Source organism: Globicephala melas, chromosome 20 (assembly GCF_963455315.2).
Source record: "Globicephala melas chromosome 20, mGloMel1.2, whole genome shotgun sequence".
Lineage (NCBI taxonomy): Eukaryota > Metazoa > Chordata > Mammalia > Artiodactyla > Delphinidae > Globicephala > Globicephala melas.
In genome coordinates, this window is record NC_083333.1 from 5,098,423 (window position 1) to 5,121,826 (window position 23,404).

Consider the following 23,404-nt stretch of genomic DNA (forward strand, 5'->3'; position numbering starts at 1 on the left):
CATAGGAGACAGCGTGATGAGTGAGGATGGGGGATGCCCCAGGCTTTGGGGATCAGGAGAGAATTCCCAGAAAAAGTGATGCCAGGGTTGAGTCCTAGGGGAGGAGATAGGAGGATGACTCTTCCATGCAAAGGGACCAGTAGGTGAAACTGGGGCTTGTGGGGAAAGTGCGCTTGACCCATTCCCTTAGCTGCAAGCCGTTTAGTGCAAAGCAGGAGTAGAGAACAAGGGAAGAAGTGGCTAGAGATGGGCCCAGAGGCACTGGCCTTGATTTACAGGCCCTTGGGGGAGACGTGGGAGGTAGGATCAATTTCATTTGAGGAAAATGACTGCAGTGTGGGTGGAGGATGGTAACGGGGGCAAGCATGAGTGGAGTGACAAGTGAGGCATCCACTACAGCATCAGGGGACGGGTGACAGAGGCTGGACCACGTGGGGGTTGGGATAGAGGGGGAGCAGCACGTAGACCTGAGTCTGGGGGAGTGTCATGGTGATAGAACTTGGGCATCAGGGAGCTGGTGGAACAGGGAGAGGGAAGGGCCAAGGTGCCTCTGGTCACACAGCTCCAGGGATGCCATCTATGATGCACCGTGGTGGCCCTGCTCTAGGTTTCTGACTGGTTGGGGTCAGTCTCTGAGGACAGGAGTAGGGTGGCAAGCATGTTTGGGGGAACAAAAAGGAAGAGTTGGGTTTGGGGCCTGTGGAGGTGGTGGAGCCTGTGGAACAGCCATGAGGACCTGCAGGCTCAGGTTTGGGGATTAAGAGGGAGCCTTAATGCCAAGGGAGGGATGAGATGGCCCAGGAAGGTAGGGGGCAGGGGGCTGGGCACTAGGTCTGGCTCTCCCAGCAGCTGGTCACCTTTGATGCTGTGGCCATGTCTTTCTTCCCACCTCTGCATCCCAGGAGCCAGCACAGGGCCTGGCCCAGAGGAGCTACTCAGGGAGTATTTGCTGAAGGGAAAGAGTAAGTGAATACAAGAGCGAGTGAATATATGAGTGAGTGAGGCTCCACGGCTCTCACAGGTCCAACAAGGCCGCCCTGGGTTCTGTCAACTCAGACGCATGGATTCAGATGCTCACCCAATCCCGTGCCCATCGAGGCTAGAGCCCCTCCTCAGGCTCTCCTGAGCTCCTGATTAAACCCTTGGGGGAAGAGGATAGGCACACGTGCTTCTCCAGCAGCCCCTCTCAGCCTAGGCATCGCTGCGCGGGAGCAGGAACCTCTTCACTCCCTGAGGCGCAGGGCAGAATCCAACCATGTTTTAGGCCCACTGCCCAATCCTGGCCCTAGGTCCCTGTCGAACTGCTGACCCTGCACATCTCTACCCAACCCCCCGCCCCCATGGCCAGCACCTTTCTGGAAAGATAACACACTAGCCCCAGTTCTGCCCCTGCCGAATCCAGGTCACTCACCTTGATTTCCACACCGTAGCCAGGATAGACGGAGATGTAGTAGAAACAGTCCAGGCCGACATCAAGGGGTGAGCTGGGGGCTGTGGGGGAGTCCAGAGAGCCCTCTGGGCCTGAGAAATTCCAGCTACAAGGGCCTGGGAGGCAGGAGGAGACATAAGGCTAAACCCAGCTCTGGCGAAGTGGATCCAACTATGGCTGACCTGTGTGTGTTTGTGTGTGTGTGCGTGTGTGTGTGTGTGTGGTGAAGCTCACCCTTGGGAGGTCTACTACCCTGTTAAAAGCAGGGGACCCCTTTCTCTTGAGCACCTACTGTGTGCAATCTTGTCTCAGTTCTTGGCAGTAGCTCAATGAGGTAGGTCTTATTGCCGTTTTACAGATGAGGCTCAGGGAGGTGAGATAAAATTTCTAAGGTCTGCTGTAGTTGCTTCCAATCAGGATTTGAACCTGGGTCTGTCTGGTTCCCAAGGGCAAGGCAGGCCAGCACAGTGACAGAGAGGGAGGAATTCAGGGGCCCCTCAGCTCCCCCATTCCCATCTCTAGATCTGCAAGCCCTCAAGTAGCTGACCTGGTGGCTGGACTGTGGTGATGGTGGTGGTGATGATGGTGCTGGTGGTGGTGGTCTCCTCATCATCTCCTGAAGCCGTAGAGGTGGTGACGGTCCCCTCAATCCCAAGCCCTGTGGTCTGCGACATGACCTCTGGAGCCCAGGGCCTGCTTACGTCTCCAGGACCTTCTTGGGTCGGAGTCCATGCCCTGCTAGGGGGTGTAGTATTGGGCCTCTCTGCTGGGCCTGGGGTGGGCATTGCCATACTGGGCCCTGGAGGTAGGGGAGCTGTGATATGAAGTGCAGAGGGCTCTGACTCCAGGCTCCAGGGTCCTTCCCTGGACTGGGGCTGAGTAGGTGCTGCCACGATGGCTGGAGTGGGGCTGGTGAAGACGGGGCGGCTGTCCTGCCTGGCCAGAAGGGGAAGGGGACTCGGGGTGTATGGTGTAGGTGGGTCAGGCCGGAAGGGCTGTGCTGGCCTCAGCTCTGCCTCCCCCTCCTCCAACCCCTCTTGTAGGAATTCCTCGAGCAGGGGGTGGTGGTTAAGCAGCTTCAGGGTAGGGGCCGTTGTGACGAAGTGGATGCCTCGTTCTGGCTGCTCAGGCGTGGGGTTTACTGTCAGCTCCCCATCCGTCTCCTCCATGCCTGGGGCCTGCTCTTCCCCCACTGTAGGGGCCTCCGAGGAAAGTCCTGAAATAGTAACAGATGATCAGAGGTTCTCCTCCTGCCCCACAGTGAGCAGCATCACACCTAGTCCAGGCAGTAGGAGACCCACCTCTCTTTTTTTTTTTTTTTTGCGGTACGCGGGCCTCTCACTGTTGTGGCCTCTCCCGTTGTGGAGCACAGGCTCCAGACGCGCAGGCTCAGCGGCCATGGCTCACGGGCCCAGCCGCTCCACGGCATGTGGGATCTTCCCGGACCGGGGCACGAACCTGTGTCCCCTGCATTGGCAGGCAGACTCTCAACCACTGCGCCACCAGGGAAGCCCCCACCTCTCTTTTGACATAGAGCCTTGGGGAGTGTCCTTATGGTTGAAAATCATGGAGCTATAGAATTTTAGAGCTGGAAGTGAGATGGTATCACATACTTTAAGGATGGCACATGAGATATCCCTTCTCCTCCAACACCAGAGGTGGACATTACTAATCTATCATTGCAGTATTTCCTGGCTGTTCTCAGATTTGGCCTCAGAATCCTTCTCAACACAGCACTCTAGGCAGCCATGCCTGATACCTCAGACCAACATGACGAACAACTATTTCTCATCCCTAACGTAGCTCAAAGGGCTTATTTTACCAATGATGAAACAAGGTCAAAGAAAGGAAATGACTTGCTCAAAGTCAACGACCAGGTAATTGAAGACGGGAGATGACACCCTTAGCAAGAGTGCCATCCCCCACCAGTGCGACTTTTCTGCCTGAGATTACAGGGCATTGCATTCAAGTTCACTTTCTGTTCTCAATGAACCTGGTCATTAGTATCAGGAAATGCTTCATATATTTGGATTCCTTCACGGACACATGACGACATTTTTGTTGGGGTCCCATTATGCCCTATTTCTCTCACTTTTCAGAAAATAATTTCTTTTGTCTCTCTCTCTCTTTTTTGTCCTTCTACAAAAGCTAAACTCTGGAGTAAGGCAGATGTAAACTCTGGAGTAAGGCAGATGTAGCTTCAAATCCATCACCATGGGACTGTGTGACCTTGGGCAAATAACAAACTCCCCGAACCTTATTTTTCTCATCTGTAAAATGGGGTTTCTTTTATAGGATTAACTGAGATAATATTACTTCCCTTTCCCATTTGCTGTGCCTCTCTGAATTCTCTTTATCTTTCTTTTGACACAAGCCAGGTGCCATCTAGGGCAGGATCTAAAGTAGGGTCATCTGCATGCTACAAGCCCCTCCCCCCCAAATCCATGGTAGACATTATTAACCAATTTTGGTTATTTCTTGCTGAGGCCACATGGGGCTTCAGAATCCTTCTTAACACAGTTATCCAGGCAGCCACTACCAATTGATTAGATAGGCTATGGAAGAAGAAACTTATTTGCTGATACTGGTCTGAGGTTGCTATGCTGTTGATTGTATTGACTTATTTAAACACATAGCTGAAGAGATGATGCATATTCTGCCTGTGGCCCACTAGGCTCCCCAGATCCTTGACTGCCAGAAAAAGGTCAATGGATGCTGGCTTCAGATTCACTTCACATAGAATTTTGCCAGTTTGGAGAAGGCTGGGAAGATATTCTGATTTTAACAGCTCTCAAAATGGCTGCATGAAGATTTGAAGGGAAACACAGCCAGGGTGAGATAACAGAGTTTGCAAGGAGAAGGTTGGTTCCTCTGCACATCCGATGGTGGGGCTGTCATTCCACAGGCTCACACCCACCCCATGGATTGGCAGGCGTGAGGAAGCGGCAGATGGCCTACCTTCTGTCCAGGAGATCATGGTAGCTCTGATGTGTCAGACAGTTGGGAGGAGGGAGGAAATTGGCGTGAGGGAGGGGGGTGCAGGTCAGAGGGCTCTCCACTGCTCTGGGTCAGAGGGGCCTTGGGGCCTCAAAGCCCTGAGGAACGAGGCCCAACCCCTATCTCCTGAGATGCTCACTAAAGGAGTCCATCTGTGCCTTGGCATTCTGTACCAGACACTGACAACACAGTGTCCAGACTAGATGCCCAGCCAGACCCATACCCCCTGGAGCAGACGGTCTGGCAGTGTCCCGTGTGTTTCATCTGAGTCAATGGTGGAGGGTCCAGGGAGTGCCTCTGACATGCCAGCACGGGGCTATTCTCTTTGCCCAGCCCCCAGATGTCACACGGTCTTTGCCAGCTTACCTGAGAGTGATCATAGCATATGACAAGGAAGAAGAGCCTTTCTCATCACATAGACTGGAGCCTTAGGGTTCCAGTGTCCCCTTCCAGGGTTGCCCAAGAAGAGATGTAGCAGAGGCTCCCAGGGTAGGCACCTGCGGAAGTCTTCACTGGGAGAGGGAGCGCCTCTGTCTCAGGAAGGGACCGTAGCGGGCACAGCTCCTCCCGCTGGCTGCCAGGTAGGTGCTGGGCAATGGAGCAGAGTTAATGGGCACCTCCCGTCACTGTCGATTGCACTGATTGTGTTATCTGGGGGGACTGAGCACTTGGTTAAGTGGGATCGAGATAGCATATCAAACAAGCAAATTGATTCTACAATCAGCTGCCACGTGGTCCTGGAGGGTGCTACCCACTATCAGAGAGGGTAAGATAATCTCCGGGAGACAAGCCATTTCCAGGGAAAGGGCATCTCCAGACACCCTGGATGATTCTGACGGAATCCTGAGGCCCTGTGAGCCCCCTCCCCAGGTTCCTGGGGTTCTCTCTGCCTGGTCAGTCTCTACACCTTTGGTGTAGAGACTGACAAACGGGGAGTGCGATGCAGGGGAAGCAGCAGGAGGTGTCAGAGACCCAAATGCCCAGTCTCATCAGGCACCTTAATGTGTGCCAGACACTGAGTTGGGCCGTTCCCGTATCTTGGATTATCTAATTGACGCTACGAGTCTGTGAGGTGGGACTCTTATTCCCACATTACAGAAAAAGAACCTGAAGCTTAGAAAGGTAAGGTGAGGACTTGTCCAGTCACACAAAGGTGGAGCTGGGATTTGAACCTATGTTGATCTGGTTCACAAAGCCCTAGTCTTTCCAGGACACTAGCTTGCCTCACAGGAGGAGGGGACTGGGGCTACCCAGCAGAGAGTCCTCTAGCCAGTTGAGGAAACTAAGGCCCAGAGAGAGGAATGGACTTGTCCACGGTCTTATGCAGGTTAGAAGTGGAGCTGAGGCCAGAGTTTCTGGCATCTGGGACCTGAGCTGAGGCTGAGCCGAGCTGGGCCCTCAGGAAGCCTTCTGGCTGGGACCCAGGGAGCCCCCATTCTGTGTCCAAAGCACACCTGAGTCTGGGACTCAAACCAGAAGCCGAGGACACTGCTCCGCAGGGCGGGCATGCCAAGTCACACATACACTGGGGTGTAAATGTCAGCTCTGCCACTTAAAAGTCAAGTGAGCCTGGGCAAGTCACCTCTGTGTCCTCAGCTGTAAAACGGGCAGTTTGGAGAGGTTCTGTGAGAATCTTTTTGTTCTAAATAGCAGGGTTTTTTTGTTTGTTTGTTGTTTTTTTTTTTTTTTGGTGGCAGGGACTACAGAGGGAGAGGTCACACTCTGAGGGGGGCAGCCCCCTGCCAGGGCAGCACTGAGCAGGCCTTTAGGGTTGGGAGAAGCTGGCCCGGGTGAGGCCTCTCCTTTCTAGGCGACCATGTCCCCTGTTGTGTGGCAGCGTGTGTGACCTCGAGCATGTCAGCGTCCTCAGCTGTACAAGGAGGATAATACTGCATCGCGCTGCGCAAAGGGCAGCTGCCTCCGAGGCTGGCATGTATGTGGGGGACAGTGGCCCATAGCAAAACAGCCCCCCATGATCCCCACCTGTCCGGTGCCGGTGCCGAAACGCAGGCATGCACACCCTGGGCTGCTGCTCCCGCGGGGGCCGGGGGCTGCGTCCTCCAGGTGGGCTGGGACTGGGAAACACCCCTCGGCTCCCACACCACCCTGTCGCTGTTCCTGCCGCGGAGCTTCCCGGCAGCCCCCAGCCCTGGTGGGCCCCGCCACCGCCTCCTGAGCCCTCCCCCCCCATTAGCTCTCAAGCTATGCAAATAGACATCGGAGGGAGCCCTGTTTAAAGTATTTAGACGAAATGAAAAAAGGCTTTCATCGGCACTAATGAGCCATTCAGGATGCCTCCCCAGTGGATTCTCTCCCGTTCCGCCTCCCGGCCCGCGCCGCCCCCCTGTGGCCCCTCTTGGGATTGGAAGCCCCCTCCTCTTAGCCCCCGCTGGGGCCTCCCAGGGAAAGCCGCCTGCCCTGCCCGCTTCTCCCCTGGGCCCAGCTGGGTGAGGGTGGAGACAGGGGGCCGCGTGCTCCACCTGCACAGACTGGGATCTAGATGGGGCGCGGTGCTAGCTTCTGTTTAGGGAAAGCCACAACGACTGGGGACTCTTCTTCATAGCATCCAGTTGGGTAGGTGTTCTGTCCCTGTCTGAGAGTTGGGGAAACTGAGGCTCAGTGAGGCCCAGGACGTTGCCAAGGGTCACTGCCCCTGCGGGCTGAGGAGTTGGAATTGGTCTGTGTGGAGACAATGGCGGAGGGTGGTGGTCCCTGCCTGGGGCAAATGCTGCACCAGGCAACACACTCCAGATGCCACCTCAGGCCCAGGCGGGCTGTCTGCTTAGCGCTGTTGTGTCTGCAGATCTTTCTGCTCCAGACAGAAAGAAAAACCTCAGGTTCCAATCCCCAATCTATGTCTCACTAGCGGTGTGACTGGGCAAGGGGCTGCCCACTCGAGCCTTTGCTTCTCCAGCTGTGGAGTGGGGACCTCCTGGGTTTGGTGAGGGCCATCTAGAGACAGGCCCATCCTCCCAACGGCCAGCCCCACCCCGTCCTCTGCAAGGGCGGGGGGACCTGCTGGCCTTAGCGGCTGGCACAGGAAGGGGACCCCACAGTTCTCAGAAAGGTCAGGCTTGATTCCCAACTTGTGGCGGCACCAGCTTTCAGCTGAGGGGAGCATGACTGCAGGTGGGCACAGGGGGAACCTGGGGGATACAGTGGGCAGGGAGCTACCCCTCAGGATTCTGGAGGTTGGGCTGGCCCAGCATAGGGAGAATGAGTATTCAATGGGATCCATTTATTATCCCATAAAAGCTAATGAGTTTATTCTGGAGGTTCTCTGGCCCCTTTCAAGTTTTAATAGGGAATTAGTGACGGCCTGGCCCCCGTGGACCCCCTTTATCCCAGAGCCCGAGGGAGGGAAGAGAGGCTCCTGGAGTAAGAGCACCTGGGCCCCCCAGAGCCAGAGCCTGGTCTCCACAGCGACGGTTCCACTGGGCCCAGGCCTACCTCCTGAATTGAGGGTCCCCAGCTGGAGGCTGGCAGGGCCACATAGGGCCCCTGAGGCCTGATTCCATGTTCTACTACTGAAATAATTACCCCACAGTATCCCTGTGTCTGAGGTAGGTTTGCTGCTGTCGACTACTTGTATTAACAGAAAAGGCTATATACCCTATATAACAGATGGGGAAACTGAAGCCTAGAGTGGGGGTGTGGCTTCTTCAAGATCACCCAAAAGGTATGGCAGAGGCAGAATGGACACGTTCTGCCTCCTGTGGTTTGTAGTCAGGCAGCTACCATTACTCAGTGCTCATGTGCTAAGCATGCCCTCAGCAGTTTCACACGTAATCAGTTATCCTCCCAAGAGACAGAGACACTGAGGCCCAGAATGGTTAAGTAAGTTGTGCGAGGTTGCACAGCCCATGCGTGGCAAGCCTGGGACTAGAACCCAGAGCTCAGCCGCTCCATAGCTCAGCTCAGTCTACTGCTCCCACTGGCCCTCAGCTGTACCTCTTGACTATCTCCCCACCAGCCTGGCCGTCACTATCCTAGGGCACTCTTGCTGGGAGCACTGCAGCTTGGGGTGATGGGGAAGGAGTCCTGGTGGTGTCTTGGAGGGCCAGTGGTTAGGGTGGGCAGTGGTTTGAGTGCGGCAGATACACTCAAAGGGAATTTCTCTGCCAGAACAGGTGCCTTCCCCCTTCTTCCCTGTTGCTCACTACTTTGTCTCTTTAAACTTTCCCCACCCTACCAGATCCAGCTCCAATCCCCACTTGGGACTGAGGGAGCCATCCCTGCCTGGCCCAGTGGGTGACAACAGCTCTCTCCTCTGATCTCCTGGGAGCACTTCTCGGTAGGCCCTCAGCACACGTACAGCTTTGTCCATGGCCAAGGATCTAGCAGAAGGCATCTCTCTTCCCGCATCTCTGCCCACAAATGCTGACCCCTGGTGCCAGGTACATTGAAGGTGGGCTCAGGGGACACACTCTCCAAGCCAGGATTCTGCCTGTCTGCACACTTGGAAGGCACCCTGCTCCCCAAAGGGCAGGGGAGGGCAGGGGTGGGCAGAGGTGTGTCCTGCAGGGAGAAGATGGGCAGCCAACCCTTGGCAGTGCCCCAGCACAGCCCCAACTGGCAACTGATGAAGAGTGTCTATCGGCACAAGCTGGTGGGCCCTGCAACCCCAGACTGCCCTCTCTTCCCCTGCCACTGACCATCCCCCATCTCACCCTCTTACTACCCTCTCTTGGCCAACTCCTGGCAGTTCGGTTAAATCTGGAGTACAAATGCGAATGGGGGCATCTCCTCCTGGCTGGGACCTAGGCAAGGAAGTGGCTGCTCCCCAGAATCTGAGCCCTTGTAGCCTCTGTGTGCATCTCATCCCTCCCTCATTTACACAGGAAGAAACAGAATCCAGAGAGGTTTCCCAGGTCACACAGTAAACTTGGGGCAGGGCTGGAACTCAAGATTTTGGGGCTCAAAGAGCATCTGGCCCAACTGTTCTGAAGAGTGAACCCTCCAATACTTTTGGGGCTGTCTGCCATCTGTGGGCATGCCTCCAGCGACAGAGAGCATGCTGCTTCCTGAGCTGCCAGGAACAGCTACCTCCCCCATTGTACTAGGTTGGGGGTGGGTGGGTAACCCCGGGCTTCGGCATCTCCAGCGTTGGGGTCTTCTTGCCGATGGAGGGAGTAATGGGGGTAGAGCAGGCAACACCCAGGAGTCAGCCCACCTGTTCTGGTCCCGCCCCTAACAGGCTAATTGGTCCCCCTGCACAAATCACTTCCCCATCCCGAACCTTCATTTCCCCACCAGTAAAATGGAAAAAGTATCACATTCCAGGATCTGGTGAGCCACAAAGGGCTCTGTGAAAAAAATACTGAACGCCACTGTTTACTGAGAATTTACCATACACCTAGCACCATTCTAAGGTGCTTTACCAGAATTAGCTCATTTATCCCCCCACAATAACTCTGAGATATGAACTTTTATAGGTGAAGAAACTGGGACCCAGGGAAGGGCAGTTCCCAAGTTACCAGTTTGGATGTGTCAGATTCAAACGCAGAGGCCATGCAGCCCTAGTGCAGTGCTGTCTCATAGAACGTTTCATGATGATGGAAATGTTTTATGTCTGCACGTCTGTCATGGTAGTCAGTAGCCATACATGGCTAGTAAGCCCTTGAAATGTGGCTGGTGAGACCAAGACACCGAATTTTAAATTTGATTTCATGTTCATGAATTTACATTTAAATCGCCACATGTAGTTGGTGGCTACCATGATGGAAAGCGCAGCTCCAAAACCCGACCTCTAGACCCAGAAGTATTCACCGCTCAGAAGGGAAGAGCCTAGAGTGGGAGGGGGTCCTGGAGAAGATTAAAATGGGCTGACAGGGTACTTCCCTGGTGGCGCAGTGGTTAAGACTCCGCCTGCCAATGCAGGGGACGCGGGTTCGAGCCCTGGTCCAGGAAAATCTCACATGCCGTGGAACAACTAAGCCCATGTGCCACAACTACTGAGCCTCTGCTCTAGAGCCCGCGAGCCACAACTACTGAGCCCATGTGCCACAACTACTGAAGCCTGCATGCTCTAGGGCCTGTGCTCCACAGCAAAGAGAAACCACTGCAATGAGAAGCCTGCGCACTGCAACAAAGCATAGCTCCTGCTCGCCACAACTAGAGAAAGCCTGAGTGCAGCAGCGAAGACCCAACACAGCCAAAAATAAGTAAATAAATAAGTAAATAAATTTATTAAAAAACAAAAAAATGATGGGCTGACAGTGTCTACTCCCTTCCTTTGGGCCTGGGAAAACTGGGGCCTGGGGTTGGGCAGGGAGAGGTGACAAGGAGCCCTGGGACTTCTTTAGGTTTTTCATAAAGGCCTCAGGAGAGCTGAGCCTGTCAGCCACTCACTCCTCAGGGAGGACTGGTGCCACCCACCCACAATGTTTTCTTCCCAACCTGGGCTGAGCACTGATGTTCGGAGGGGTGGAGTGTTCAATGGGCAATTTGGGGACCTCAGGCAGAGCCGGTATAGGAGGACGTTATGGATGGAGGGCAGCCAGGAATCCCTGGCCTCTGGCGATTTGGCCCAGGACGGGGCCAGGGTGTGTGAACGCTCCATGACAATGCCTGCTGTGCTCGGCTCACCTGCCCCTACCTCCCTGCCCAGTCAGGCACACAGGGGCAGGGAGCCTGGCCTGGCCAGCACCCCAGGGCTCCTGGGCAGCCCCAGAGTAGCTGCCTGGTCTTGGGACCAGGGGAGGGCATCACATTTACTGAGCACCCTCCATGGGTCAGGCAGGACTTCCTAGGGGGCTGTCTTCCACCCAGAGCAGCGCCTTTTATGCCTGGAATCAATATTTTACACTTTGTATGTGAAGGAACTGAGGCTGAGAGGCAAAGTGAATCATCCTAGTTCATACAGGAGGGAAGTGGCAGATAAGGGGTCTGAACTGGGTTTGCCTGTTCCACAGCCTGGGCTCAAGTTTCTACTGCAGAGTTACTGCTTCATGTGAGCATGTGTGGTCCTGTGAATATGTGGGCCCATGTGTATACGTGAGCGTGTGCATGTGCCTGCATGTGTGTTTGTGTGTGTGTGTGCGTGTAGTTCCAAACACACAAGGACCAAAAGTCATTACCCTTTGTTCTCGACCATGGACGCCACACCCTGGAACCTGGATTCAGGGTCCTCAAGCCTGGAAAGGCCCAACCTCCCAGAAGGGATGCACTTCTCCCCAAGGCGGCTGCTGTGCTGCCTCCTTTTCACCCTGCGCCCTTCTTGGACCCTGACTTGACCCTTCCCAGGGCCATGTGGCCTGGACAGCCCCTTAGGCTCTGGGTGTGTGGGGAGAGAGGGGACAGGGCTCTGGGCTGCTGCCCTCTCCTCCCCACTGCCCCTTCTCTCCTGTGAGGCTGTGGCCAGGGGCCCAGGGTAGAGGGAGCGCTAACTGCCACGTTCTCCGCTTTCCAATTTAAAATCTAATATGGTCTCGCCACTGCAGAGCTGGGGGCTGGAGAGGTGATTAATGAGGCCTCTGCTACAGCGTCGCCTGCTGTGCTCTACACCTTCCCCTGCGGCCCTGAGTTCCCCGCTCCTGCCTGCCTGCTGGCCCTGGGACCCCTAGCCCTGCCTGCCAGCAGTTCCTGGTGCTGGACAGGTGGCACAGGAGCTGGGGGCCTGGAGTGGGGTGTTGGGAGACAGAAAGGGGCTGGCCTTGGACGTGGGGGCAGCAGGACTGACGCCCACCCCTGGGGCAGGCTGGAAGGAGAGGAACAACCTGGACCCTCTTTGGCCTTACCTCCCTCACCAGCTGGTACCTAACCATTCTGCTAACTCCTCGTGATAATGCCAGCTGGCAGGAGTGTGGCCAGGGCAGAGGAGGGATGTGGCCCTGGGCTGGGTGCTCAGGTCAGCCCTCCCCCAGCGCCGCCACCTCAGCAGCAGCAGGGATCATATTTCTCTGAATGGAAAACCTTGGAAATGTCAGCTGGGCTGAGGAAGGCTGTGAAGGCCTTCTCCCTGGAGCTAGTACCAGGGCTGGCTCAGCCCAGCCCAGTGGTGAAGCTGGGGGACAGGGGTTGGTCTAGGGAGGAGGAGGAATGGCCATCCCCTCCATCCTCTGCCCCCTGCCCAATTCCAGGTACCTGCGGAGGAGAGTCCCTCCTAGCCACTGAGCCCAGCAAGGTACCAGGGTACCAAGGTACCAGCATCTTTGGGCTGTTTCTCCCTCCCCCCACCAATCCCCCCTGTAGTTCAAAAGCTGGCATTACTGAGGTTACTCCCAGTGCCTGTGTTCACCTCTGAGCTGGATGGCCGGCCCGGTAGCCCCAAGATTCTGTGGCCTTTGGTCAGAGGAAGAGGCTCACTCTACGTACCAGGGCCAAAGTGACCTTGTGACCTTTGCCCTGTGGCTACTTTTGTCAGCTACATCTGGGAAGAGATGGATTGAGGGATTTGGCTGCGCCTAGACCCCCAGTTGCCCTGATCCTTAATGCTGAGGTCGGCTCTCTCTCCCCTGGGGGTCACTAGAGTGTCTGTCCTTAGCTGTGAAAGCTGAGAAGACTGGTGAGGCCTTGTCAGAGCCCTGTCTCCAGCATGGAGGTAGCTTTGCCATGGACAGGCTGTGTGACCTTGGGCTTCTCTTGCCCTCTCTGGGCCTGTCTGGCTTTTCATATAGTACTTGGTTCCTGGCTTTTTAGGTTCTTCGGGTGGGTGGGGTGGAGAGTCACAGCCCCTCTACTATCAGTGCCCAACTGCAGGGGTCGACGGAGCCTCACAGTGGGCAGTGGTACAAGTGGAGGGGGCCTGGCAGGGCAGGGGACTGTGCTCTGTTGACTTGCCACTTTCCTTCTGAATGTCACTGGACCCCATACACCTCATCTCCAGTACCTGAAGTCCCTGTGTGTGTGTGGGTAGCCTCATCCAGGTATACTCCCTCCCGTCTCCCTCACACTTTGAACTCCATTCTGTCTCTCCAGCTTCTATGGGGGAGATGCAGGAGGTCCTGCCTTACTTCCAAATGGCCTGTGGAAGAATCACTGGAGGCCTGGGATCTGCCTTTAGAGGTTTGGAGGGGGCGGGGGAGGGTAGCCTGGGACCTTCTCCTAGCCCCAGGCAGGTGGCATGGGGCCTAAGCTGCCCCAGGGCATGGGCCCTGCACCTGTGGACAATCCCAGACTCCCCTTGTTTCTATGGCCTGTGGGACTGAGGGGAAAGGGCCTTACCAGCCCAGCACCCCAGCCTGTGAGGCTTCCGAGGCTCAGCTTGTCCTCCCCACTTCCCCAGCAAGCCTGAGTGGGGGAGGGGAGGGGTGCAGAGCAGCTAAAAATAGCAGCAGCAGCTCAAGTCTCCTTGAGGGGTCAGTGGAGCCCAAGATTGGGGAGGAAGAGAGTGGAACAGGCTCTGGGGAGGGGAGAGACCAGACTGAACTGGGACCTGCTGTGCCTACACCCAGGGCCACAGTCCCAGGGTATAGGGACAGAAGGGTACAGATATGCAGGGACATGTGGACACAGACACCCAGGGGTAGATGGACAAGCCAGGCAGAGATATATACAGACATGGCTACCTGCGTATCTGGGGCTTCTTCTCCCCCAGACCCCCTGGGAACACCAGATGGACCCAGCTGTGCAGCCCCCAATCCCTCAGTCTTCTCTCTTGACTCAACCTTGCTCTGACTTCCAAGGACCCTGCCAGACGGGGTGTGTGTACACCTTGAGTAGAGAAGGCTAAGTCCCCCCTCTGTGTCCCCGTCAGTCTCCTCTGCTCGAGGCCCAGGGCAGGGAAGGACCAGGGAGCGCCAGAGGTAGTATCAGGGATACAGGTGCAACAGAGACTAGGCTGAGGGCACCACCCCAGCCTGAGCGGCAGGCTTCTTCCTAGCCTGGGCTGGCAGGCAGGGTGGGGGGATGAGAGAGAGACGGCTGGACCCAGAAGAGCAAGGCTAGGGCTCTGTCAGGAGGTGGAAAGAATGGAGTGGGCGGTGAAGGAAGGTGGACCAGGGGAGGCTGGATAAGCAAATGCACCAATGACCTCTCTCAGGCATGCCTTGTTTGGTCCCACCTTTACACCTTTGCCTGGAGACGCCAGGGGCTCTTCCGTCCTCAAAAGAAGGTGACTCCCTCTCCCCCATTTCCTCTAACCAGCCAGAAAATAGGACCTCACAACAAGAGGGAGGCTGCCAGCTGCCAGACCAGATGTTTCCAATCACTAGCACATCCCCTTGCTGGATATAAATGATATCTAAGAATGTCCATCAGAGCAGCAAGCCAGGGTGAAAGCCCTTAGAAGCACTCTAATCCCAGCCTTCATCCCTCTACACTGCTAGTCTCAGCTTCCTAGTCAGACCTGGGCCAGCTGGCACTCACTGCCCACCCCTGCCTTGGGAGTCCAGCACTGGGCTCCTCCGGCTTCTGACCCAGCCCCTTCAGTGACGACCTGAAAACCAGCCCCTCCTGGTGCTGGACAGCTCTGGCTACACGAGGACCCTCCTCTTAAGTGGGGCTTCCAGTTTCTTCCCTGTCACCACCCCTTCTGATTTTCTTTGATTTTGGATGCTGTTTTTTGAAAGAGGTGGGACAGATGCCATGAATTCCCAAGGAAACTGAGGCACAGGAAGGTGACATGATTTGCCCAAGGTCACCCAGCCAGTAAGAGGCAGTATCAGGTTTAAACTCTGGGAGTCCTGGTGCCCTGACCAGCATTCTTCTAATCATGTTCTTCCTTTGGGGCTGCCCCCTCCTCCCGGAGGCACAACTTGGCTCTCCAGACTGCATGATATCCCCCCCTCACAGGCTTTGGGGCTCCCTAGGCACCTGCTGGCTGGTGGGACCCAGGCCAGACACTCAGCAGGTGGCTGCCTGGGGCACAAAGGAGCTGGTGCTCAGCTGCTGGGCTGGGAGGGAGAGAGGGAGAAGCTATGGGGGTGGGAATGGGGGAGGGATCGGGGCTGAGAGTGGGAGGGGCAGGGTCTGCTTCTGTGCCTTTTATAAGGAGCGAGAATGCAAAGGGGGTAAAACAGCATGCAAATGAGCATCTGTTGGGGGTTGCTCTGTGGTTCAGGCACTTTTCACAGGGGCCCTGCAGTTCTGCCCTTGCAGCACATGACCAGCTGGAAGGAGAGTCCTGAGGGTAGAGAGAGGAGCCCATGGGGAGGGGAGGAGTGGGGGACTGAGGGAGATGCTGAGGTTAATGGGTGCAGGATTCCGGCTGGGCCCCTGGGGACTGCACTGGGGGAGGGGAGAGACCCACAGCTTGGATTCTCCAGCACATGTAGTTTGGTGGCAGGAGGGGCCCTGCACCTGCTCTGCCTTCTTGGGAGGTTAGAGAGACACTCAGACCCAGCAAAGATGGAAGGAGTTGTGATGGGGGGCACCAAGCAAGGCCTGGCCTAGGGATCCCAGAGGCTCACTGGACCCTCAAAGACCCCAAAGATGAACTCTCTTGCTACAGAAGAGAAACTGAGGCTCAGAGCAGTCCCTGGCCAGGAATCTCTTGTCCTTTTGAAGGTGAGTGGTTGGATGCTGTTGAGTATCTTGTCTGTATCGCATTTAATTAAAATCAGAGGGTCTGTAGTCTAGCTGGGGAGGCAGTCACAGCTGAGTTTATTAAGAAGGCAGCTCCCCCTCCAAAATGAGTTCCTTAAGGGCAGGAATTATGTTGCATTTCTGCCTATTAAAGCACCTGATAGGTGCTCAATAGAGGGTTGTTGAACGGAAAAGGGATGGGTGGATGAAGGATGGATGGATGGGCTAAGTTCCTGATGGGTGGTAGTGTTGAGAGAAGATAGAGAGCCCTCTGGGCTGGATGATCAGGAAAAGAGGGGGTAGTCGAACTGAAATAAACAGAAGGACCCAGGGATAGCATTCCAGGTATGGAAAAATGGCTGAGCAAAAATGTAGAGGTTGGACTGAACAAGGCATGCACAGGGTCTAGGGTTCACCCTAGCACCCTCACCCAGTCTCTCCGTTGCCCACCTTCCCACACACTCAGTTCCTTCTCATCTCCTGGCAGAGCCCCTTGTCCCTGCTGAGCCCAGCCAGCACCCCTCACCCCCGCCCCTTTCCACCAGCCTGTCTGCCGGCAAGGCTGCACTCTGCAGCCTGAGACCCCGGATTGTTGTTGGAGAAGCAGCAGGTTTGTTTACTCCAGAGCCCGCCTGAGAAATCTCAACAATCAATGGCCAACAGCACTGCCGGTGCTGCGGCATCGATCCTCCCCTCCCAGGGCAGGCAGCCGCGTGGCAGGTAGGCAGGTGGAGGGAAGCTGTGGTAGGCTTGGTTCCCAGTCCTGTCCAAGATCTGAGCTTCAGGCAAGCTTGGGCCTTCCTCCGTGGGGGCTGGGCCTCAGCGGGGGTGGGGGTAGGGGTGGGGGTAGGTGGGGCAGCCCAGATGCAGGAGAGGAGTGACTCCTATTCTCATTCACCAAGGCTCCTAAAAGATGGGAGAATAAGACTTACCCAAGGTCACTGGCCTCTGGGCCAACACTTCAGGGTTCATTTGACTCCCAGTCCCGTGCTCTATACTGGCCTCCAAGTGTCAGAAAAGATGTTTTATTCCTCTGCCCCTAAGGACTGAGCAAGATAAAATGTCCCTAATCTACATCAGTAACGACTGAGGGTAGACATCAGGAAGATAAACCACTGTCATCATTAGAAACATGCTAGAAGAAAGTCAGGAGCCATTTATGTCTTGGGTCTGTCTGACAACATGGGCTTGAACTTGGCATTCTATAAAATGCAGATAATAGCTTCTATCTCATAGAGATGATATGAGGACTAAATGTATATAAAGCAGTACAGTGCCTGGCACATAGCTGGTATCTGATAAATGTTTGCTATTATTGTTGCTGCTGTTATTATTATTATTAGGATATTGATACTCTTCTGGGTTCCCATCTGCTTGTACTGAAGCTCTGCCTTAGGGTGGGGGAGTAGACACAGTGCTGGCTGCAGCCAGGTTTTGCAAAATGGGCAGGCACTTTGGAGTAGTCTTATTACTTATTGGCTTTAAGCCCAGGGTAAGTGACTTAATCTCTCTGAAGCTCAGTTTTCCTATCTGTAAAGTGGGGATAACTAGTCTCTTGTATTAAAATAGAAAAGGCTTAAAAATGAAAGACTTGGCCCCTGAGGGTTCTGAGCCAGGCCTCATACCTCAATAACATGTTTGTGAAATGATGAATGAATGTACCCCAGGGGATGGATACACCGCAGGGGCCACTTTTTCGGAGCTGTGGAAGGTTCCTGGACATGAACTGTGGTGGTCCTGGATGACTCCTCTACCCCCACCTTTTCATTCAAGGGCATGACAGGCTCAGAGCTGCTCCCAAGGTTTCATATTGGTCCTTCCAAGCTCTGTGAGGGTGTCTGAAGCTGAGATGGATGAGGAGGTGATAAAGACAGAAGACATGGGGCTACCCCTCCCTTGTCTCAGTCCTTAAGTTCATGCAGGGCACCCCCTCCCAGCCAGCAGAAGTGGTGGGTACATGCTGTGGGAGCGAGTCAAGAAGCCTAGGCTCTGGGCTTAACTCTGCCGCTGCCTACCTGCACAGCTCATGAATTTATTCAACGTGTATTTAATGCATGCCATGTGCTAGGCTCTGTGCCACTGGGGACCCAAGCAGTGGTGGCACTAGGGCAGCAGGAGAGAGGCTTTAGTCCTCTCAGAATGGCCATCAGCACCCCACCCCCAAGCCACCTCAGGCTGACAGCGTGACAGCTTAATTTGTGGAAGGGAAAAACTAAGTAAAGGCTATAATTTACAGTTGGGATAATTGGCCAACCGTTAGGAGAGGGAAAAAAACCTAACATACAATCTATGTAAAAATAGTGTGCTTGCTACGCAAACTCAGCTTCAAGACACAGTCCCAGCTGCCATGCACCCAGCTCTCCTTTCTAAACAGGCAGCTGACCCTAAACTTCTTCCAGAGAGGAATTCTAGAACGGCCCTGAAATGGAGGGGCGGAGCAAAACAGATTTGGTACCCTTGTTTTTGAGTTCCGTCTTGCTCTTGGAAAGGAGCATCAGGCAATCAGGCGCTCACGTTCCAACAAGATGGGTAACCTGATGGGGGAAAGCCAGGGGATGGTGGGAGCACGGAAGAATCCCCTGACCCAGGCTGGAGGTCAGGTGAGGCTTCCCCTGAGAAACCATATAGTAGATGTCCTATAAATATGTGCAGAAGAATTGCATGAAGGGCCAACTAAGCTGGGACCTGAAGCATGAGATGGAGTGAGCCAGGTTGGCCCAGGAGGGGAAAAGAATTTCAGGCAGGAGGAACAGCAGGAGACCAGAAGCTGCTGAAAACATGGATAGTTTGGGGAACTGATTGGCCTGGCTGGGCAAATTGGCTTCCTGCCGGAATTACTGTGAAAGGGGTCTTGGAGACCTCCTAGTACCTGCTCCCCACCTCCCAGCTGCTGACTAGGGCTGGTAGCATTGTCTCCTCAACGCCAACCCCCCGCCCCCAAGCCTCTAACATACACAGCCTGGCTCTTCCTCCCTGAGAGGAGGCCAGTAAGCTGGGGACCCAGAAATCTGCATGACTTGACAGCCTTTGGAGGCCCTAATGTGCTTCCAGGCTTGGCAACCACCAGTTTGGTGCACCCTTAAACTTGAACGCTCCAGGAGGTGGAGACCCACAGAGGACAGAGACATGCCTGAGGACAGACAGGTAGCCTGAGGCTCTTAACCATCCGACGTGAGAGGTTGCTTCACTAAAGTAATCCTTACCTATACGCCCTTTTCCACAGCCTCTTTCTTATTTGGGGGTTGGGGTACCCAGCTCTGACAGCTCTGCCCAGGTTGGGGCGCAGCAGCCCTGAACTGAGCCCAGCCTGGCAAACGGCGCCTGAAAAGGCTTGGAGAGTTGGGGACAAAGAGGGTGGAGGAGGCTGGCACGCTTGGGCACCTAGGGCTGGGTGGAGGGAGGGGCTAAGGAAGGAGGTTTGTTGACATGCCCCCCACCATTCAGGCAGCCATGGTGAGAGGGGCACAGAAGCTCTAATTAAGCCCAGTTTCTAATTAAACCCAGCCCCTGTGTCTCCTCAATCCCCATTAGCGCCCCATGGTGTCTCCAAGGCATTTTAAGCTGCCACCCTGCTGAGGAGGCTGGGACCGCTGCCAGGGCCTGCCTAGCCTGATGAGCTTAGGCCCGTGAGGGGCAAAAAGCCAACCCAGACTTCCCCTCCAGTCCGTGGCAGTTTCTGGGTCCTCCAGTCTCCTCAGAAAGCCAGGGGAGCCTCCTGCCCGCCATGTCAACCTCTGGGGCTCTGAGTGCAATCTAGACTGTCTCCCACTGAGGCTTGTGCCCAGCACTCCCTTCCTTACCCCAAAGTGCCAGGTTGGGCAACAGGGAGAACGGCTTGGGGCTAGTTTTGGCTGTAGCCCCCAGACTCAGGAATATTCGGTCAGACTCCAGCACCTACCACAGAGTCTGCAGGAAACGGCAATTACCATTTTATGTTAAGGCAGCCCTGGTTTGTTAACTCTTTCAGCACTAGGGCTCCTGGAGGCCAAGCCTTCCTCCTCTTCTTGCCTCCCAGACACCGTCCCCCAGTTCTTGGCACAGAGAGCAACCCCTACTTGCTGTCCCCTCCCTCACTCTTCCCACCACATACTCCATCAGAGTTCAGAGAGGGGGAGCATCAGGTCCAAGGTCACACAGCCAGTGGAGGCAGCCTCTACCTCTGGAGACCCAAACCCCACCCCAGTTTCTGCTGCTTCCACCTTCATAATCTCCCCAGGCCACATTCACACATGCAGAGTTTAATTAACTTTATTGATATTCAGAAATTAGGAGAATGACTAAAGGTAATTGCTCATTAAAAATCATTAAACTGACACAGCAGGCTCAAGCACACGCCGCCCCTCCCAAACCGCTTTCCTCTCCCCTTGTGGCAGGATCGCTGGGTACCAACTGTGGGTTGAGAGGACCACCGGTGGCTCATAGCGCCCCTCAAGCCTCAGGCCGATCGTGCCCCCGCAGCTGCAGAGGGAATAGGGGACTGAACCCATGGGGTTGAGCCTGGCCCAGCACGATCTCGTCCTGCCCCTGAGGTCTCCACCTATGCCGCCTCCTGCCACTTCTGGGCTGCTTCCGGCTGCATCCAAGCCTGTGTCTCTCTGCCAAAATGTGAGGAAAGCTGAGGCTCCCCTCTCGAGGCCACGAGGCAGAGGGATGCACCAGCCAGCCACAAAGGCTCATAGGCCGAGGTCTTTACTGCTCCGGGCCCGCCTTCTCATTGCTGAAGCCCCCAGGAGCCCTGAGATGGCCAAATGCATTGCCTGCCAGTGAGACCACTCAGTACCCAAACGACTGGGACCTTGCAGCCCCGCTGGGAGGAAGGGGTGTGCCAGGGCTGGCCCAGGTCCAGGCCTTCTCCCCTCAGGCCTGGCATTGCCAGGCTCCTTCCTCTTCTCCCTTGGGGAGTGAAAATAAAGATCTTTCCAAGCAGGCAGACCCCTATCCCACACGCCCCTTGGGGGAGAGGTCTCGTGGGCATTGGGGAGGTCCGGATGGTCAGGGAGGGACACTGGCTGGACACACACAGACTCTCTGCCACAGAGTGAACAGATTCTTCTCAGCGCTCACACCCACAAGCCTAGCGAGGCTCCCCAGACTCCTGGCCACACCAGCCATCCTCCTGGAGACCCGCAGTCTCACTCCAGCCCTGCAGGGAGCTTTCTGGCAGAGGCTGCACCGCACGCTGGTGGCCTTACACACTCCTCACACCACTCACTGCTGAGCCCTCATGCAACATCCAGACCTTCTGAAGCCCAGACACACTCGGACCCACTACTCCGGACACTCTGGGCCCTGATTACGTTCACACACAGACCCACACACCCACCCAGGAGATTTCGGACCACAGGCCAGGAGGCACACACAGGCCCTGCACCCCAAGGGAGCTGTCCAGCACAAGGACATGGCCCAATCACAAGAAATGCCCCGGGCTCCCAGGGACATTTTCGGACAGCTGGGCCAGGATGCGAGCTTCTCCTCCCCCCTCTCCCTGCCCTGGCCCTGTGGGGCGTTCAGGACTCTTTCCCTCTTCCCCAGCGGGAACACATGGCACTGAGTTCCTGAAGCCACAAAAGAACCCGGTCTGGGCAGCCAGGGAGCAGAGTGAGCACACCTGGCTGCGTGTGACTAGAGCCAGAGGCTCAGAGAGGGGCTTCCACGTCTCTGGGGACGCAGAGCGAAGAAAACCGTGGCCCAGGGGCCCAACCTGGCCCCGGCCCCACCGCCCTGAGCTCCAACGAGGCCTGGAAAGATGGAGCGAAGAGGTTAGAAACTCCCACCTTCTCCACCCTCCACATCATGCCCTACGAACCATACTCCTAGGGATGGCGGGTCCCAACGCCAAGCAAGGTTTCGGCAATCACACCAGTCACTGGCTGCAGTGGAAGAAAGACGTGGGTGTCCGTAGTTTTGAGAGCGTTTGTTTGAGCCAGGGCAGGTCCCGCCGAGAGTTGGAAACCTTCCTTCCCCGAGGCACAGAACCCCCATCCTCTCCCTAACATTCCCTCGCTGCACACTCCATGGCCAAGCTTCTCTCGACCCGGGACCGATGAAGTTGGAAATCTGACCGCAAGCGGGGGACCGAGGACCGCAGGGTGAGGTACCAGTCCTCCTGCGAAGAGTCTGCGGCCATGGGGTGGGGAGGGGCCGAGCAGGACGGCAGGCAGGGAGGTAGGAAGAGCTCCGGGCGTGTGCAAGAATGGAGGGTGCAAGGAAAGGACTCCGGGGAGGACAGAGTCTCTATCTCAGGACCTCAGCTGTTGCAGCCCAGGGCAGAGTGAGGAGCCTGATAGGGGTCCCCGGACCCCCCGAGTTTCTCCCTGGAATTGTACTCTAAATCCCGACTCAGCGCCAAGGCGGAGAGAGGTGAGCGAAGTCCCAAATCCGGGTCCGGCCGCCATCCGGCCCCGTCCCTCCGCAGTGAGAGGCCCCGGAACGGGTGGCAAAGTCGAACGAAGTTTGGCGGGCGACAACGGAGGCGGGACCTTGGGCCGCCAACGGGACCGTCCCGACTCACCGCCCTGTGCTCTGCCCCCCGGCACGCGCCCCAGCGCTCCCAGACGCCTGGAGTGTGGAGAGGTAGCGAGCGGGTGAACGCGTGAGTGTATGTGGGAAGTGGGTGGCGTGATGAATTGCCGCTGAAAAATCCCATTAGATCCGGAGAGATGATTAAAGGCGAGGTCTCGGCCGGGTGCGAATGGCGGGAGCAGCGGCAGCTTCCCGCCCGCGGAGCCCGTGCCCCGCCCGGCTCGGCCGGCGCAGGGGGCAGCGCAGCCGGCGGAGCGCGGTGCCTGGGCTGGGCAGCCAGATGCGCGGAGCTTAGCGCGGGGATGGTCCTCTCTTCCCACCCCCGGGACCCTGCTCCTGCCCAGTCCTGCCGCCGGACGCCGGGGTCCCTTACCGTGAGCCAGGAGCGCCAGCAGCGAGGGCAGGAGCAGCAGGTCTGCCGGGCGCATAGTGCCGGTAGCGGCCGCGCCCCAGGTCGGGGCCGCGATGGGAGGGCTGGGAGCTCGGCGGGGCTTGGGTGCGGGTCCTGCCGGGGAGAGGGAGCGTGGCCGCAGCCGCCGCCGGCGCCTGACAGAATCAGCACCACGGCCAGCGCCTGGCGTCGGCGCCGGGGATCGCCGCGCCGGCTGGGGGCGGGGGCGCGGGAGGAGCGGCTTACCGTAAAGTCTCAAGCAAAGGCGCAGAAGACCCGGCGGCGGGAGCACCGGCTCCCGCGCCGCCGCCAGCTCAAGGGAAGGACTTCCCTGCTAATGTGGGCACACGGCCCCCGCCCTTCCGCGCTGCCCACGCCCAGCCAAGCCTGCTGCCCTCTCTCCCATTAGCAGCCTGCTGAGGAGGTGGGGTTCTAACCCGATTCTCCGTGAGAGAGCCACCCTCTCACCATCTCTCCCCACCCCATCCTGGTACCTGAAGGCGCCAAGGGTGACCTGGGAAGAAGTCCGCGAGTGAGGCAGCTGGCGAGGTCCGCGTGCCCTTGGGGCAGCTTCGTCCTGGGCCTATAATGAAGATGGC

General features: G+C 56.5%; 1 protein-coding gene across 4 annotated transcripts in view; it reads right to left on the minus strand.

The window, feature by feature from the left end:
- SEZ6 (seizure related 6 homolog) overlaps window positions 1-23,015 on the minus strand; it is a 45,094-nt gene extending 22,079 nt beyond the window's left edge. For all 4 annotated transcript variants that reach the window (XM_060290261.1, XM_060290260.1, XM_060290259.1 and 1 more), the window contains exons 1-3: window positions 22,788-23,015; window positions 1,977-2,645; window positions 1,412-1,545 (exon numbers count right to left, since the gene is read on the minus strand). In XM_060290261.1, coding sequence (XP_060146244.1) covers window positions 1,412-1,545; window positions 1,977-2,645; window positions 22,788-22,842 — 858 coding nt within the window. In that variant the 5' untranslated portion in view covers window positions 22,843-23,015. The remainder of the gene's footprint in view (window positions 1-1,411; window positions 1,546-1,976; window positions 2,646-22,787) is intronic.
- Between the last annotated feature and the right edge of the window lie 389 nt (window positions 23,016-23,404).